Source organism: Rhincodon typus, chromosome 19 (genome assembly GCF_021869965.1).
Source record: "Rhincodon typus isolate 14 chromosome 19, sRhiTyp1.1, whole genome shotgun sequence".
NCBI lineage: Eukaryota > Metazoa > Chordata > Chondrichthyes > Orectolobiformes > Rhincodontidae > Rhincodon > Rhincodon typus.
Genome location: NC_063350.1, coordinates 44,143,209 through 44,162,628, shown reverse-complemented (window position 1 = coordinate 44,162,628; position 19,420 = coordinate 44,143,209). Strand labels below are relative to the sequence as shown.

Sequence of the window (19,420 nt, the reverse complement as noted above, 5' to 3'; positions counted from 1 at the left end):
AGCACAGGAAATTTATTCACTGTCAGAAGATGCTTTTGAGATTACGGCACTGTAAAGATAAGTTAGCGCCTGAGGCATATAGGCAAAGCTTCCTGAATTTAAGTAAGCAGCTGGGATAAACCCACATTGAGTTCAAAAGGGTTAAGCAAAGTAATTTCGACATTAGAAGCTGAAACCACAGGTATAGCTATTAGAAAGGTTGTTCTTTTACAAGAATTTAGAAATGCTCTACCTCCCATAATAAGAATCCACGTCAAGAACCAACTGGTTGCAACTATTAAATGGGCAGCAATAATGCCGATTAAAATTTAATCCATAAAACTATGTTTTTCTGTCACTTACAAATTCAAAAGAGATAGAAAATGGGGGAGTGAAAAGAAGACAAGCAGTCAAGGTAAAGAATGGAAAGGTGGGAATGTCCCAAAGTCTCCTTGGATCAGAAAGGTACATTCTGAGGGTGAAGGTGAAAGTCAAAAGCTGTGTTTCCATTGCAATAAGGTGGGACGTGTTCATTTAGTATGAATTCAGTATACTGGAAGTTGCAAGGAAAACTCATAGGACTTATTGGAGCTGACAAAAAGAAGTCTAAAAAGGAAACTTAAAAGGAAAATGCCACTAATCAGATTGTAGCTTTAACTACAACTAAGAGACTGGAAGTAAACACTGCTGAGTGCAGAGGAACTATGTAGGACGGTTAAAAAATATGAAGCATATTTGACAAACGGGAAGACAATCCATTTGTCTTCAAAGGAAGCATCCAAACCCATAGCTATACCAAGAGATACAGAGGTACTCAAACTCTCTGACTGGAGAAGGATTAGGTTCCCCACCCCAGATTAACAATGAAAGCCAAAGTGCTGGTAAATGGGATAGGTGGAAAGTATATCCTGGTTCTATTGGACAAAGTCAAGTGACTTGTTAACTGGATGAATGTTAGTCAGGATAATTGAGAAATTACAAATGGATGGAGCTGATTTATTTCTGGGGAATGATATAGCAGGAGTCAAAGTTACAACTGCATCTATAATCTCAGAAAGTTCAGTTGAGGCTGAAAACATGGAACAGGTTCCAGCTATTTTGCCATCATGTGCAGTGAGCAGAGTAATGACTAAACAAAATCCATCACCACAGGTTACAATAATACAGCACTTCAACTGATGAAGGAGCAGCGCTTCGAAAGCTTGTGATTTCAATCAAACCTGTTGAACTATAACCTGGTGTCATGCAACTTCTGAATAATGCAGCAAGCAGATGTTAGGAGAGCTGAAACTCTGTTTCAGAATGAGAACAGTTCAAACAAAGTGTTTGGCATTGCTTTGTTAATTGAGGCTCAGGAATCAGATTCAGAGTTAAGTAAGTTAGCACAGGCAGCTCACACTAAAACTGAGGAGTTCCAGAGTATTATTATATTTGAAACAGAGTTCAGACATGGAAACGGAGACATCCTCACAGACCTGTGGATGCAGAATGGATAGTTGCTCATCTGATAGTGGTACTGCCTGGATATTATGAGGAGATATTGCAAATAGTACATGAAATTCCTATGGCAGGATATGTACGAATAAGGAAAATGCAGGCATTGACAGACAGGTATTTTACATGGCCAGATATTCTTAAAGACGTAGTGCAGTTCTGTAAAATGTGTCATACATGTCAGCTAGTTCAAAAACATCAATACATGACTAAACCAGCACCTTTGATACCTATACTGACTTTTGAAGAACCTTTCAGTTAAGTGTTAGTGGATTGCATAGGACCATAATTGAAAACTAGCATATCCTCACAATTATGAATATGCCAGCCCTATTCTCAGAAGCCATTCCTTTAAGAACAATTAAAGTTTATATACTGGTGGAAATTTTATTTTTTTTTTATTCATTATGGACTATCAATTGAGGTACCGATCAGGGTTCAAACTTTGAGTCTAAAATTTGAGGAGATCAGTAGCAATTTGGGTATAAAACAACTGAAGTTAACTGTAGTGTCATCAGGAAACACAGGGAGCTGTAGATTCTCAAAACCATAATTAAGAAACACAGTCACAAATACCCACAGGAATTGGACAAACGAATAGATTTTTGGCTATTTACTACCAGAGTTCCCCCCAATAAATCTATTAGGTTTAGCCCATTTGAAGTGATTTATGGTCAGGAGATTACAGGTCCATTAAAATTGATTAGGGAGAAATTCTTGAACCAAAAAAGTGAATCCTCAATGTTGGACTATGTGTCCATGTTTCTAGAAAGACTCACAGGAGCATGTGGGATAGCAGGAGCATTTGAAAGTTTCACAGGACAGAATAAAAGAATAGATAGATACATATTCAGCAACCAGAACATTTCAAGTGGGAGATGAAGCACTGGCACTGTTGCCTTTACAAGGTGTACCTCTGACAGCAAAATTCAGCAGTCCATGCAAAGCATTTAAGAGGGCTTGTAAAGTGATTTATCTGATAAATACACTCAATCGTAGGAAGAATCTTGTTACGTCACATTAACATGTTGAAAAACTTTCACTGTAGAGAATAAGGAGACGCAAGTGTATCAGGTGGTAACAGTAGTTGAAGATGACAGACACAACAAGAGTTAGGTAGAAGGACAGTTAGGCAGTTCTCAAAGCAAATCTCCTACATTTTGACTAGCTAATACAGAAATATTGGGACAATTAGACTCCATATTGTCATATTTACAGAAAGAAAAATGGAGCATCTTGTAAGACTACTGAGGAGATAACAGGTAATAGAACGCGGAGCATGGAATAGTACAGCATACGAACAGATCCTTGTGCTGATTCTGTCTAAATGCCTCTTAAACTTTGCATCTGCTTTTACCACCTCTCCTTGCAGCATGTTGCAGGCACCTACCACCCACTGTGTGAAAAACTTTCCTTATACATCTCCTTTAAACCTGTGCCCCTAGCTTTTGACATTTCCACCCTGGAAAAAAGACTGACGAGAGGTGGAGTTGATGACCTGATTCCAATTGTTTTACATTCATTTGCCCAAGTACCTCAACGTGCCACTTGACCATGTCTTCAATTCATTGAACAATTCATTTGCATAAGAAAATCTTATCATAACATCACAGAATGAAACAGAACAGGAAACTAATCAGCTTAATGTGTGTCATGAAAACCAAAAGAACTGCAGATGCTGTAAATCAGGAGGCAAAACTGAAGTTGCTGGAACAGTTCAGCAGGTCTGGCAGGATCTGTGAAGAAAAAAACCAGAGTTACCATTTCGGGTCCAGTGACATTTTAAGGAAGGGTCACCGGACCTGAAACGTTAGCTTAATGTGCATGTCTTGCTCTATGAAAGACAGCCATTTTAGTTCCACTCTCACACTCTTTCACCAGAGGCCTGAACCAATTCCACTGCAAGCACTTAGCAAATTCCCTGAAAGTTAGCACATATGCTTGCAGAGAAATTATTTCAGGCCTCTGGTGAATGAGTATGAGAGTGGAACTAAATGGCTGTTTTACTGCAGAGATAAACATGGGTGTACATTAGCTAGACATGATATGGATATAGGAGAGTCAGGAGCAATAACACCGTATCCTGATTAGTTGGGTCTTTTGGCTAAGGTCAGTTCTCAAGGTAACAATAACACCATTCTTGTCAGCAGATTTGATGAAAATCTTAGGATTACCCCTGGGAGAAGAATGCAAGTTCAAAAGGAAATAAGGTAGAGTGTGCAATGGGCAGAAATGAGGGCCCTCAACCATATCCATCCTATTTCCTTCTCTCTCCTTCCTGTCCCTTCAGTTACATTTCTCTTCATCCTCATCTTTAACTTCACTAGCCTTCATATTCACTACATTGTCCTCCAGCATGACGCCACCATGAAATACATCATCACCTTCCCTCTCAGCATTCTGGAGGGACCATTTCCTCCATAATATTCTACTCTACCCCTTAATGAGCTTCAACATGGCCTCCTTTCCCGGCAGAACCTTCCCACAAAAACAGAAAGTTGCAAAACCCGCTCTTTTATGACTTTCCTTCTCACTATTTAAGGCTCCATTTTTCGGGTGAAGCAGCAAAGTACTTATACTTGTTTTACTTACTCCAGTGTTGGCTGCTGACATGCTGTCTTCTCTAGGATGGGGAGAACAAACACAGATTGAGGGATCACTCAAAGACCAGTGTGATTCCTAGCTTTTAGTTATCATTTTCATTCTTCACCTCATTCTCATTGGAAACTGCAGTAGTCCAAGGACAGAGATACAATGAAGTTCAATGCAGCTTTAGGGAGCATTTTTTTTTTCAGTTACAGCCTTCAAAATTCAATCCTGACTTCAAACCTTGCAGATTGTAATGTATGTTCCAATTGTGTTTGCCTACCTTTCCATGTGTCAGTGTTACTCTTAGTCTGGCTTTCAGATATCAGCTGTCCACAATTCTGCTATTCACACCTCTATAGATCTTCGGTTTCTTTTTCCAGTACCATCCCACAATGGCACTACATTATCAACTCTTTTGCCACTTAAGCTCATCAGTCTTCCAACATATCATGGAACACTTTCTCCACCCTTGCCCATTTCACCAGCTTAAAACCAGATACATTTCTAACTTTTATCAGAATTGGATAAAGGTAAATGACCTGAAAATCATTTCTCTTGCCAAGGTGCTGCCTGACTAGTTAAATATTGAGCATTTTGTTTGCCTTCCAGCATCTGCAGTATTTTAATTTTGTAATGCCATTTGTCTTATTTGTTGACAGTAATAAAATTATGCATTGCTGATATGCCTGGCCTGACTTTGTAAAGACAAACTGGGACTTGACATGGGGAACAAGAGTTCTCCCAATTTGGGCAGATTTATGGTCTGTTTTACCATACTTTAACTGGTGCATGCCTTATTGCAATTTCAGATCCAAATTACCTGGGGTTGGACTGAGTTATAGATGTTTAATATCATGTTCATAAGACAAATAATCTCCCTACAAATGAAAGTTACAACTCACTTCATCCTAAGTAAAATTGCTACTGATCGTAGCACTAAGACAAACGTTACAAAGTCATCAGATTCATTGGTCAGTTGGCTTATATCAGTGTTGTACAAATGGGAAATGCGAGGCAACAGTTTGCTATTCAGTGAGTTCTACCGGAACAGGATTGGAAGGGGACACAGGCAAGGGGGACAAAAGAGGACAGTGTTAGCACAGAGTGAAAGCTCAGGATCAAAGACGCCTGCCAGCAAAGCACAGGAATAAGGCGTGTCAACCCGGACCACTGAGGCATACAAATAGCGAGATGCTTGCAACTTGACATTTGAACGAATGGTATTAGGGCCCAACTTCAAACTTTCAATGACCGACTGATCAATGAATAGCTTGCAACAAACCAAATAATAGACCTGAACCAGAATACAAGGTTAAAGAAGCCACTTCACATATATTTCATATCATATGTGAGTATGTTACAAAAGACACCAGAACACAAATTGTTAAAGAGCAGAATGACTTTATTAAACTCAATCAGGCAAAAATTTGCCTTTGATGCAAATATCATTTCACTTCAAGAGCTTTTTAGATATCTGAAATGCTATCCTTCAGGCAGGTGAAAGTTCAAGTGCAATAATTTACTGCACATACACAAAGATTAATAGAAATTAGTACCAACTTGGATTCAATCATTCCTTATTGAAGTTGACTTGCTTACCGAGCTGGCTTGTTTTTGTTCAGACGTTTCGTCACCATGCCAGGTGACATTAATCAGTGAGGTCCAGACAGTATAAATTCCAAGCGGAGTAGAACAACATCGCTTCATCGAAGGCCTCACTGATTAATGTCACCTAGCATGGTGATGAAACGCCTGAACAAAACAAGCCAGCAACCTCATCCACAATCCAAAGTACAAATCTTTGCTAAAACTTTAAATTATTCTTATTCTTTGCTCTAGAGCACATGTAACAGTAGCTGGGCTAAGAGTGCTCATACACATTTCACAAGCAACTTTTAGCCTCTCCAAGAAATTTTTGTTCCATTGTTCTGATGGAAGGAAAACAATTGTAGCTCACAACTATTCCCAAAAGTCAAAAAGCCTTCCAATTTGTCAATGAAACGTTACTGCAGTTTTCAAAAACGAATGCTGAGATCCATGCAATCACATCATTAAGTCTGGAGATCAGTGTGTCTTGAAGGAAGGGAATAGTGAATAACCTTGATAATACATGTACATCTACAGAGATTGTAGCCTTATATATAGAAACACTCAAACACTTATTAAAATGTTCACAATTTTTATTCAATGCCTTGTGTTTCTTAAACATTCTTCTGTAGTCTATGATTGCTCCTAACAGCACTATAGAAAATTTACGTACTGCCTTGTGTTAAATCCTTCACTTTATCCATATTGTGTTCAATTGCTCCACTTAGAAATTGCAACCAGCTGTTCTCAGATTCAGGGCACACGTGACTAGACCTATACAAAGAAAACAAAACAGCACTTGAAATGGCGGAATTATACAAAGCAGAAAAGTACATAGATTGCTTATATACGCTCAGTTCCAAAAATGACAATTAAACAGTTTGATAACTACATTGTAGAACCACATTAATGATGACTATCTAACACTTTCAAGTTAAAGCAGTTATAGTACTACCATATGATGTTTTTATAATGAAGCTACTCATCCCAAATTAGCGCTTTCTTAGAACTCCAATTCTGCATGCAAGTGGCTATGTGAAAACGCAGAGTTTCTCCCAGAATAATTTAGAGTACAAGACAAAATCTATGCTGTACAAACGTAAAACTAATTGCAGTTTGATTTAAAGTCTGCAGGATATTCAGAATAAGTACCTTTCACTCCTGGCTTTACATTCACGGTCAAGAACTGAATGAAGTTGACATTTGGTTATCCAATTGCCTCAAGCAGGGCACACAATATAATTATTCAACAGTAATTTCTGACACTAAGGCATTTCAGATTTAAATTTGATAGTAGTATTCAGTATAATAGAAGCATTAGCTACCATTTTTTTTCCATATAGTAACTCTGAACATATGCTGTCTTGCTCTCGAGATTCTAATTCATTTGAGGAATTCAATACCTTAGCGATTTTGAATTTCCTGGTTCCTAGTTAGCTATCCTTTGTTGACATTTTTAAAACTGTTTTCTCTCATTGTAGTCTGCCTTCCTCTGTGCAGTCTCCACCTCTCCCTTCCTGGCAGCCTGTCACCACTTTTTCAGCCTCTCCTCAATCCCATATTCCTTGCAGCCTCCCACTGCCCCCTTCCAACTTCCCCGCACATACTTGCAGTCTCCTATAACCCTTGCGGCCCTCCCAATCACCCTCCCCTTACAGCTTTCTCATACTTCCTTGCGGGCTTCACCTCCCACCCATCCCTCACTTGCAGTCTCTCTCTCCTTCTAACATCCATGCAGTTTTATCGTCCACCGCCACTTGCAGACTATTTCCCCCAAACTCCACTTAAAGCCTCTCTCATCTCCTGGTCTTCCATCACCTTTGTTTGTTTTGATTTCAAATTGCCAGCATCTGTCCTGCTTGGTTTTGTATTCAAATTGCCAGCATCTGTCCTGCTTTGTTTTGTATTCATACTTTATCTCATCAGCTTTCTCTACTCACAATGTTGAGCTACTGTACTTTGAACATTATATAGGTGAGAAAGCACAGCAGTCAGCACAGACATGTGGGCTATCGTCAATACTTCCCTCCAACTCCCTCAAAGTAAATAAAGTACGTTTGACTTTATCAAGAATTTCAGTCACCAGGAACTACATAATTCAGAGCCAAAGTAATATTCAGAGATCAAATTTAATGAGTTAGCATGTCAGATGAGACCTCATAATCTTTCATTGTCTGATATGAATTGTATTGTCTCGGTACATTATTTTTTTGTTTAATGCTTCTCTTCAAGTAAGTCTTAAAAGTAGACTACAGGCTGATATAATAGATCATAAGATGAATTCTCCAGTCTGTGAAATCCTTTCAACTTCACTTTGCCTTTTTCAGCCATCATGGCTCTACCACTAACCTCTGGAATCCTGAACTACGTTACATAGGAACAGTAGTAGGCCATTCAGCCCCTCAAGCCTCTTCCACCATTCAGAGATCATGGCTGATCTGTGGCCTTACCTGCCTTTAACCCATATTCCTTAATAACTTTGCTTAAGAAAAATGCACTAATCTCAAATTTAAATTAACAACTGAATGTTTTGTCCCCTAACAAGTGAATTTCAGCAATGTTCTGTTTATTTCAGCTTATGTCATTTGGCATGCTAGCAGAAACATTTACAACTGTGGTTCCACAGCTTAGGGACTTCAATTACATGGATAGATGGGACAATATCGGAAGGATGGCCTTGAAAAGAAGGTTTAAAGGAGATTTAATACAGACATTCAAAGTTATGAGGTGTGGACAGTATAACTAGCTGGTAGAAGGATGAAAAAAGTGATAAGTCACAGTTACAAAGGGAAATGGTAAAAGATACAGTGGCACCATGACAGAAACTTCTTTATAGAGTAGTTAGGATGTGGAACACACTGCACAACGGTGTGGTGAAGGTAGGTTCAACTAGGAAATTCAAAGGGGCAATTGGATCAGCTTTTGAAAGGAAAATGCACGGGGTTGTGGGTGAGGCAGGGGAATGGTACCACAGGAATGTCGCCTGCACTGTAAAAGGCACGCCAGGCTGAACAGCTTCCTTCTGATATAATCATTCTGGGGCAAGAAAATTCCTCAGCAACTCAGAACACAGTTGTTAGGTGAACACAAAGCAAATACATTATAATAAAGATACATACTGCAGGCCCTTTAAAATTCTGATATTTTAAATTAAGAATAATAACAATTTAGTTCGCAAATTTTTTTATTGTAGTGTTCAAATACAGAAGACTTGTATGAACTGACATTTGTTCACTTCAATACACCCACTCTTAAATTTAGAGGAACGTCCCATTTATGGTGGTATGGTGGCACAGTGGTTAGCACTGCTGCCTTACAATGTCAGGGACCCAGGTTCGATTCTACCCCCGGGCGACTGTCTGTGTGAAGTTTGCATATTCTCTGTGTGTCTGCGTGGGTTTCCTCTGGGTGCTCCGGCTTCCTCCCACAGTCCACAGGTGTGCAGGTTAGATGGATTGGCCATGCTAACTTGCCCATAGTGTTCAGGGATGTGTAGATTAGGTGGGTTACAGGGGGATGGGTCTGGGTGGGATGCTCTGAGGTTTGGTGTGGACTTGTTGGGCCAAAGGGCCTGTTCCCACACTGTAGGGATTCTATGATGATTCATGATACTTCACACCCATGTGAGAATTCTCATAATATTTCCAATGCCCATGGGAGGGAATGATAACAGGGACTCAAATTGTTAAACAGCCAACATTTCATCCTGGGAACAAGGCATTCTATTTCATGGCACACTGAGAAAGGGAGAGAGCTGCCTTTGGGACTGGCTGCCATTGAAGGGTCCAAGGCCCAAGTGGAAAGGATAATTAGGGTGATAAGAATGACAACAAATGAATATATGAACTAACACTGGTCACAAAGAGAATTTTTAAAATTGCTTCAAGATTCAAAAAGTTACAATTAGAGTTCAGATCACAGTGACCTAGACAGCCAAAGTGAAATAAGCACAAAAGGTTGTGTTATGACTCATATGTCAGTATATCTTCAGGAGACATGCTCATGATATCATTACTGCATCACTGCATACAAATGGAAGGTATAAATATCTCATACCCATCTTACCTTTGATCACTTAAGCATGACACTCTACTGGAAGTGTGCTTCTCTGTTGTAATTCATAACTTAATATTAGCCTTTGGCCATACTGACAGTTGTGTTGAAGGAATGAAATGCTTGTACATAACAGTTAGTTGGAATAAATGTCTGCTGGATTCTTCAACACCATGATGTCTATGCTCAGTTTCTTATGTTAGGGGTGATAACATAAGTATTAGGTAAAACACCCTGCTGGAGACAATTCATACCACTAAAATAACCAAACTTTATTACTAGATAAATTGCTCTTGCAAACAGTCAGCAAGGACACAACACGCCTGCAATCTTCTTTCTATGTGTAACTATTTCGATGATAGAAAGACGCCAGTAATTTACACTACCTTACCAATTGTTACATGAACAGTGTATGAAACAAGGTAAATGAGCTTGTAGCACAGATTGAAACTGGCAGGTACAGTGTTGTGGGAGTCATAGAGATATGGCAGCAAGGGGATCAGGGCTGGGAAATATCCAAGGATACTCGTCCTATCGAAAGGATAGGGTGGATGGGCAGAGGGGACAGGGATGCCTTGTTAATAAGTGATATTAAATCGATAGCAAGAAGCCAAATAGAGTCAGAAGGCATAGAATTTAAGCGGGTAGACTTGAGGATCTGCAAAGGAGAAAAGATCCTGATGAGAGTTATGTACAGACCTCCTAGCAGTAGTCAGGATGTGGAGAAGAAAATAAATCAGGAGATAGAAAAGGCATGTATGAAAGATACTATTGCAATAATCACAGGGGACTTCAATATCCAGGTGGACTGGGAATTTAAAAAATCGGGTTGGTAACAGATCCTAAGAAAAGGAATTTGTGGGATAGCTACAGGATGGTTTTTTGGGAGCAGCCTGGGGTAGAACCCATGAGCGAACAGGCAATTCTGAATCTGCTGGTGTGTAATGAGGCAAACTTGATTGGGGAGCTTCAGGTGAAGGAAGCCCTAGGGGGCAGTGACCAGAATATGATAGTATTCACTCTGCAGTTTGAGAGGGAAGAGCTATAATCAGATGTAATGGTATTACAATTGAGTAGAGTTACCTACAAAAACACATGAGGGAGGAGCTGGCCAGAGGTAATTGAAAGATAGAGTCGAGTAGGGAAGACAATGGAGCAATGGCAAGCGTTTCTGGGGGTAATTCAGGAGGCACAGCAGGAATTCATCCCATAAAAAGAAGAAACAAGGAAAGTCAGGGACAGCATAAAAACAAAAGGGAAAGCATAAATGTGGTGAAGATTAGTGGGAAGTCAGAAATTGCAAAGCCTTTAAAAACCAGCAAAGGACAACTTAAAAAGGAACGAGAGGGGAGAAGATGAAATACAAGGATAAGCTAGTAACATACATGAAGACTGCAAGAGTCTTTTCTAGTTATATAAAAAGAAAGATAAAGGCAAGGGAGGACAATGGGCCACTGGAAAATGAGATTGGAGAAGTGGTAATAGAGAAAAAAAAAATGGCAGAGGAACTGAATAGGTACTTTGCATCAGTCTTCACAGTGGGAGACACCAGTGGCATACCAGAACTTCAAGAGAGTCAGAAGGCAGACGTGAGTGTAGTTGCCATTATTAACGAGGTGATTCTGGGGAAGTTGAAAGGTCTAAAGGTGGATAAATCACCTGGACCAGATGGACTACATCCCAGAATCCTGAAGGAGATAGCTGAGGAGATTTAGAGACATTGGCGTTGATTCTTCAGGAATCATTGGAGTCAAGAATGGTCCCAGACAACTGGAAAATGGATAATGTCACAACCTGTTTAAGGTTGGAGGCATAAGATGGGAAATTATGGGCCGGTTAGCCAGATCTCAGTCATTAGTAAGATCTTAGAGTCCATTATTAATGTTGAGATTGCAAAGTACTTGGAAGTGCACAGGAAAATAGGGCTGAGTTAGCACAGATTTGTCAAAGAGACATCATGCCTGATAAATCTGATAGAATTCTTGGAGGAGGTAACAAGCAAGTTAGACACAGATGAGCCAGTGGACGTAAACTATTTAAATTTCCAGAAAGCTTTTCACAAGGAGCCGTACAGGAGGCCACAAAACAAGATAAGAACCCATGATGTTAGAGGCAAAGTACAGGCATGGATTAGAGGACTGGCTGACTTGCAGAAGACAGAAAGTGGCAATAAAGGGATCTTTTTCAGGATAGGAGCTGGTGACTAGCAGAGTTCTGCAGGGGTCAGTGTTGGGACCACAGCTATTTAAGTTATATGCGAAGGATCTGGAAGGATGAACTATTTTTTCTATTCATTTTGGGATGTGGGCATCACTGGCTGGCCAGCATTTCTTGCCCATCCCTAGTTGCCCTTGAGAAGGTGGTGGTGAGCTGCATTCTTGAACCGCTGCAGTCTTCCTGCTGTGGGTTGACCCGCAATGCTATTAGGGAGGGAATTCCAGGATTTTGACCCAGTGACAGTGAAGGAATGGCGATACATTTCCAAGTCAGGATGGTGAGTGACTTGGAAGGGAACTTGGAGGTAGTGGTGTTCCCATATATTTGCTGCCCTTGTCCTTCTAGATGGAAGTGGTTGTGGATTTAGAAGGTGCTGAAGGGGATCTTTGGTGAATTTCTGCAGTGCATCTTGTAGATAGCACACAGCTGCTGCTACTGACCGTCGGTGGAGGAGGGCGTGAATGCTTGTGGATGTAGTGCCAATCAAGCGGGTTGCTTTTTCCTGGATGGTGTCAAGCTACGAGCGTTGTTGGGGCTGCAGTCATCCAGGCAAGTGGGGAGTATTCCATCACACTCCTGACTTGTGCCTTGTACATAGTGGATAGGCTCTGAGGAGTCGGGAGTTAAGTTACTCGCCGTAGTATTCAGCTTCTGGCCTGTTCTTGTAGCCACTCTGTTAATGTGGTGAGTCCAGCGGAGTTTCTGGTCAATGGTAACCCCCAGGATGTTGATAGTAGGGGATTCAGTGATGGTAACACCATTGAATGTCAAGGGGCAGTGGTTAGATTACCTGTGACGGCATTGTTGCTAAGCTTGCAAATGACACAAAGATAGGTGGAGGGACAGAAAATGTTGAGTAGGCAGAGAGGCTGCAGAAAGACTTGGACAGGCTAGGAGAGTGGGCAAAGAAGTGGCTGGTGAAACACAATCTGAGGAAGTGTTAGGTTATGCACTTTGATAGGAAGAATAGAGGCATAGAAAATTTTCTAAATGGGAAAAAGCTTTGGAAATTTAAAGCACAAAAGGGACTTAGGGGTCCTAGTTCAGGATTCTCTTAAGGTTAAGATGTAGGTCCAGTTGGCAGTTAGGAAGGCAAATGCAATATTATCAATCAATTTAAGAGGACTAGATTACAACAGCAGGGATGCTCTGCTGAAGCTGTATAAGGTTCTGATCAGACCATATTTGGAACACTGCCAGCAATTTTGGGCCCTGTGTCTCAGGAAAGATAAACTGGCCTTGGAGGGGTCTAGAGGAGGTTCAAAAGAAAGGTCCCTCAGAATGAAGAGCTTGTCATATGAGGAGCGATTGAGGACTCCGAGTCTGTACTCAGCAGAGATCAGAAGAATGAGAGGGGATCTCATTAAAACTTACAGAATACTGAGAGGCCTGGATAGAGTGAACATGGAGAAAATGTTTCCACTCGTAGGAAAGACTAGGACCCAAGATCACAGCATCAGGGTCAAGGGACAACCCTTTAGAACAGAGATGAGGAGGAATTTCTTCAGCCAGAGAGGGTAGTGACTCTGTGGAACTCATTGTCATAGAAGTGCAAGTGTATTTAAGACAGAATTAGAAGGTTCTTGATTAGCACAGGATTCAAAGGTTACAGGGAGAAGGCAGGAGAATGGGGTTGAGTAACCTATCAGAAATGGGCAGAACAGCTCAATTCTGCTCATATATCTTATGGTCAAATACACTGCAAACATGATCTTTAAAAGGATGTATACTGCCCCAATTAAAAATGCTATGTTAAATGTTATGACAAAGTCATCAGGATAGGTTAGGTTCTCGTGCCCAAGTAAGCATTTCTATACTCAAAGAAAATAAATAAATTCATTCATTCATTTGGAACTTTAAAAATAACTGAAGTGAGTGGGCATAACAGTGTAAGTAATTTTGGACAAGAAAGGGATAGTGTAATTTTAAATTATGTAAAGAATAATGGAAGTTCAGAGAGATTTAGTCACAGTGATCAATAAAATGAAATAAAACAAAGTAAAATTCTTTTTGGCAATTTGGACCTTACACCTGGGGCTAGAACATAAAGGAGAAATGGTTGCTACAACTATATAAAGTTCTGCTTGGATCACATCTGGAGCAGTGTGTAAAATTCTGGGCATCGTATCTGAGCAAAGTCATACTAGCTTTGGAAGAAGCCCAACAGAGGTACATTAATAATTTACCACGGTTCAAAGATTGGATAAACTCAATTTGTCCTTTATTCTTTATTTATTAATGGGACGAGGGCATCGCTGCTAGGCAGCATTTATTGCCCATCCCCAATTGCCCAGAGTCAACCACACTGCCGTGGGTCTGGAGTCACATGTTGGCCAGACCAGGTAAGGATGGCAATTTCCTTCCCTAACGGACATTAGTGAACCCGATGGATTTTTCCAAAAATTGACAATGGATTCGTCATCATCATCATTACATTTTTGATTTCAGAAATTTTATTGAATTCTAATTCCACCATCTGCTGTGGTAGGATTCGAACCCGGGTCCCCAGAACATTATCTGGGTCTCTGGACTAACAGTCCAGTGATAATACCACTAGGTCATCACCTCCCCCAGAGTACTCTCTGGAATACAGAAAATTAAACGGTGATTTGATTGAGTGTACAGAGACCAGCTTTTTTTCCTACTAGTAAGGAGCATGTAGGTCAAAAAGGCGTAACTTTAAAATCTGGGCCAGAAAACAATTTTACATTACAGGTGGTGGAGATACAGACCTCACACCCACAGAAGTAGTAGATTGTTGATTAATCAGTAATTTGATCAAGCAAAGAAAACAATTTAGACTCAGAACTGTCTGGCTTAGAATACCAAAGATTACATGATTTGAGGTGACATTTTAATGTCAGTGTTCAAATTGTTAAAGTATTGTCTGAAAGCTCATAATATGCTGAAGTAAATGGAGCTGGAATATAAATTAGCCATCATTCATCTCAACAAATGGTGGAAAAAGCCCGAGAGGCTGAACAGGCAAATTTCCCTTTCATATGAACAGGGTGGGTGTTAGGCCAGGATTTAAATAAGTAACACTGTCGCCACCTTGTGCCAGATAGTGCACAATTGAACAAGGAGGAATGTTGTCTATTTCAGAACTTGATGGTACAGTTTAAAAATAAGAGTTCCTCCATTTAAAACAGAGGGGACAAGGACATGTTCTTCTCTCAGAGGGTCTCAAGTCTCTGGAACTCTCTTCTCCAGAGTATGGAGGAGATGGAATCATTGAATACCTTTAAGGCAGAGGTAGACAATTTCTTGACCAACAGGGGAGTCAAAGGTTATGGAGGGATAGGCAAGAATGTGGAGTTTAAACTACAATCAATTCAGCAATGATCGTATTGAACAGCAGAGCAGGCTGGAGGGAACTAATTTATATGTTCATATGTGGGTGGAAAGCATCTAACTTCATCTTTTCACTTCGCATTAGATCTCTATCCCATACAAAGATGTAGAGTGATTAGTGTGTGGAATGAACAGCCAGAGGAAATGGTGGAGCAGGTACAGTTACAACATTTAAAAAGATATTTCACTAAGTACATGAATAGGAAAGATTGGGAGGGATATGGGCCAAACACAGGCAAATGGGACTAGTTTAGTTTGGGAACATGGTTGGCGTGGACTGGTTGGACTGAAGGGTCTGCTTCCAATGCTGTATGACTCTACTTAGCGCACAGCTCATGTCTGAAGGCAAATATGAAAGTGCTATAAATAGTCTTTAGATATTAAAACAAAAATGTACACTGCAATGAGTTTTAGAAATATGCTGATCATTTAACTCACTTGGCTATTTCCAGAACTTTGTTCAAGACCATAGTGACATTTGCAGCCTGAAACAGAACAATACTTTAATTATTTCAAAATAGTTCAAATAAAAACATTGACAATATTCAAATAGTACATTTGTGACTTTCTACAGGTGACCATAGATGATCAATGCAATGCAACAGTGGCCAACACGTTGCAGTTTGAAAGTTCTCTTAGGGGTCTACAGGTCAGAAGGAAAAGACAGAGAGAGATCAAAAGATCACAACTTCCATCTTAAGAAAAAACTGAGGGAGACATCAATGTATACTGTCTGATTGAGTTAATGGCCTTTGCTCCGTTCATGTTATTTTAATGATGTCTGGATGTCTTATATATGACAATATATCAAGGTACACAATAGCAATTCAGAGATAGTACAAACTGCCGATGCTGGAGAATCTCTGAGATAACAAGGTGTAAAGCTGGATGAACACAGCAGGTCAAGCATCATCAGAGGAGCAGGAAAGCTGACGTTTTGCGTCTGGACCCTGACCCGAAACGTCAGCTTTCCTGCTCCTCTGATGCTGCTTGGGATGCTGTGTTCATCCAGCTCCATACCTTGTTATCACACAATAGCAAGGTGTGTTTCCAAGCAGTTCATCGGCATTCCTTCCTCTCTATACAGTGCCATGCCTAAAATTTCCAGAAACCACTTCCAGGTCACCCCAGCACTGACTGAGCAGAGACAACCCAGTTTTTCCTAAAAGAGAAACACTGAAAAGAGACAGATGGTGGGTGACAGGTCAATCTGTGCATTTGTTAGCTGGTACACAGCATATTGCCTCATTGTCTAATAATGAAGTAACTAAAGAACCAACAAATAAACAGATCCTACCACAAATCTATATGTACACTCAAGAGGTATCCTACCACAAATCTGTATGTACGCCCAAGAGGTATGAGGGAATAAGCTGAGGACAAAAACATTCTATTCTTGCATTTCTGTAAAAATCAACACTTTGTGCTCCTGCAGTCATGTTCCATCATACCATTAGTCAAAATACCAAAAAAAAATACAGTGCCATTCCCACATTCTGCTTGAATCAAGACAAACTCAGTATGGTGCAGTACTGCTGACTGCTTTTCAAGGCAAATACTCACATTCATCTGCACAGTTACGTGGTCCATTGGAGGATAAAGACTCAAGACCAATTCATCAACACTAGAAGAGGTAAGCAACAAGTTTACCAACAATGCATCCAAACCTATTGTGGCTTGCAAGGTTAGTACAGTATTCAAGTGCAGACAAGAGTAATACAATGAATTCCCTGTCAACAAAAATACATTTACAGAAACACAACGTGTAACATTTATCAGGAATCCATTGAAAAGGACTTGTATTTTTGTAGCGTCCAAAGCAATTTAGGAAGTAGTATTTTTTAACTATACTCAACGTTACTTCAGTAAATGTGTCAGCTAACTTGCAAATCACATTGAACTAAATGACTAGATAACCAATTTTAACCATGTTACTTTAGGAATGATGTTGGGCATAGCAACATGAGAAATCCCCCACACTTTCTCAATTAATGCCATGGGATCTTGTCCACTATCAGCAGACAGATAGCGCCTCTGCTTTAATATCTCCCACAAAAAGTGGCAATCCAGACAACGTAGCTCCTTGCTCACTATTGCCTAATGACAGTTGGAGATGGAATTGCTCACACAAGCTAATATTTGATTAAAAGTAAAATAAAACTCATTTTCAAACCCAACCCAACCACATTGCACTGGTGTAGACTAAAGTTGCAGGTTTGCATTTAATAATAATATCATAACTCACCTGGGGCTAATTTCACTGGTAATGTCACCCAAATCATCCAACTGCGTTATGTGTTGCAAGCTGTCTACCTTCCCATGAGTTTTCATTGCTGCAGAGACCTTTTTCAAACATGCTTTGGCTGCTTTTACTAGTCCCAAGCAAGGAGCCATGACCTGCTTGTCCGCTTCTGACCAGTAAGTGTCCCGATTTTCTCGAGTGTCTGCATCGTCAAAAATATCACTGAATGGATCTGGATTGTCTGCATGCTGAGCCTGCCAAGTACATACAACTTATTATTCATACAACTTAGATGCAATTTATTCACTGCTACCTTAAAAGAGGTCAGCATAGTCATCTCTTACAAATAGCAGCTCAGTATTAGATGGTGCCTAGGTTCCAGTTTAAAGTCTTCAGAATTCAGGGTCATTGGACCAAAAACATCAGCTAATTTTTCTCCACAAATGCTGTCAAACGTGCTGAGAGTTTCCGGTAATTTCTGTTTTTGTTTCAGATTTCCAGTTCTTTTGGTTTTCAGCAAAATTCTTGGTCAGCCAATGGCACATGCTCCTCAACTTACCACTTCTGGTGACAGGCTAAACGGATGCAAGCAAGTTCTCTGCCTGCTTTATACATCACTAGGTGTGAAAAAAGAACAGGAAAGTTTTTTTGTCCCCCAGCCTCTGGTCTTTGGACTCAAGTCAAACACACATTATCGGCTGATTTTAGTTGAAATTGAACATAATTTAAACTGCCACTTATTCATTCTTTTAGTTCAAAAAGAGGAGCTGACAAACTTCATTATCACCAAATTTCCATCCTTCTACCTCTCTCTAATCTCAGATTAAACAATAAACAGGCTCACTACCGAATTTCCAATAATTTGGTATAATTGGGAAACATTTCAAGCAAGCCAGAGCAGACATCTGAACGAGTAGACAAAAAATAAAATGGAAGCATTGAGAGATTAAATAAAAACAGAAAATGCCAAAATATTCAGCAGATTAGATGCTATCAGCGACCTTGACCCTTCATCAGAACAGTGATCTGGACTTCCACCAAGTGGTCAAATATGGAAAATACAGCGCTCCACTCTCAATTCAATATTTTTGTCAAACCATTTAAGAACACAGTAAAAAGGTGGCAAGCAAATCAATGAAACTGATAGCAGCTAATTAATCATGTTCCAAATGCCACAGAAGAGCTCTGACTAATGTGAATACCTTGCCCAATGTCACAGAAGTGACCGAAATTCTGGAAGAACTCATGCAATATGTGCAGTGAGAAAAATAACACAATTGCAGATCAATGAAATTTTAGATCAATGGAAATGTAATGGGTTTTAAGCAAGTGAAAGGTAAGGAGCTTGGGTAAAGAATAAATGGGAATGCGGGTGATAAGACGACAGAATCAGGTTACTAAACCATACTTACTACATTTTCACATTTGGATTGTCAACAAAAATTAATTAAAATGGAATCTCCAGTTGAACAAGTTTTTTTTTTAAGAGAACTTTTATTTTGGTAATTTTTGGTTAAAAAGCTGCATATGGGCTCTGTGCTCCTTCAGGTGAAACTTCCTACTCAGCAATGTAAACTGTGAAGATGATTGTAACAGACTAGTAAAACAAGAAACACATTTTAAATGGAAAGAATGAGCAGCAATAACATAACCAAAATCATATAATCAAAATCATTTAATCAAAATTGAATGTAGGGGATGAGTTGAGATGGTTGTATAGGTTTTGACAGATTATGCAAGGAGAAACTGATTCAGCGAGCTGAAGGGTCCATAATTTGAGGTCACAGTTTGAAGGTAATTGGCAAAAGAGCCAGAGGTACAATGAAGAGATACTTCATTCCACAGCAAGGTTTGATTTGAAGCATAGATGTAGCTTCAATAGTGAGTTACAAAAGGGAATCTGTT

The 19,420-nt window shown here is 39.9% G+C and overlaps 1 protein-coding gene across 3 annotated transcripts in view; it reads right to left on the bottom strand.

Moving 5' to 3' along the window:
* Positions 1–6,224: 6,224 nt before the first annotated feature.
* The window catches only part of ccndbp1 (cyclin D-type binding-protein 1), a 28,610-nt gene continuing 15,414 nt past the window's right edge, over positions 6,225–19,420 (bottom strand). For all 3 annotated transcript variants that reach the window (XM_048608135.1, XM_048608136.1, XM_048608137.1), the window contains exons 8-11: positions 17,519–17,769; positions 16,837–16,897; positions 15,712–15,758; positions 6,225–6,423 (exon numbers count right to left, since the gene is read on the bottom strand). In XM_048608135.1, coding sequence (XP_048464092.1) covers positions 6,315–6,423; positions 15,712–15,758; positions 16,837–16,897; positions 17,519–17,769 — 468 coding nt within the window. In that variant the 3' untranslated portion in view covers positions 6,225–6,314. The remainder of the gene's footprint in view (positions 6,424–15,711; positions 15,759–16,836; positions 16,898–17,518; positions 17,770–19,420) is intronic.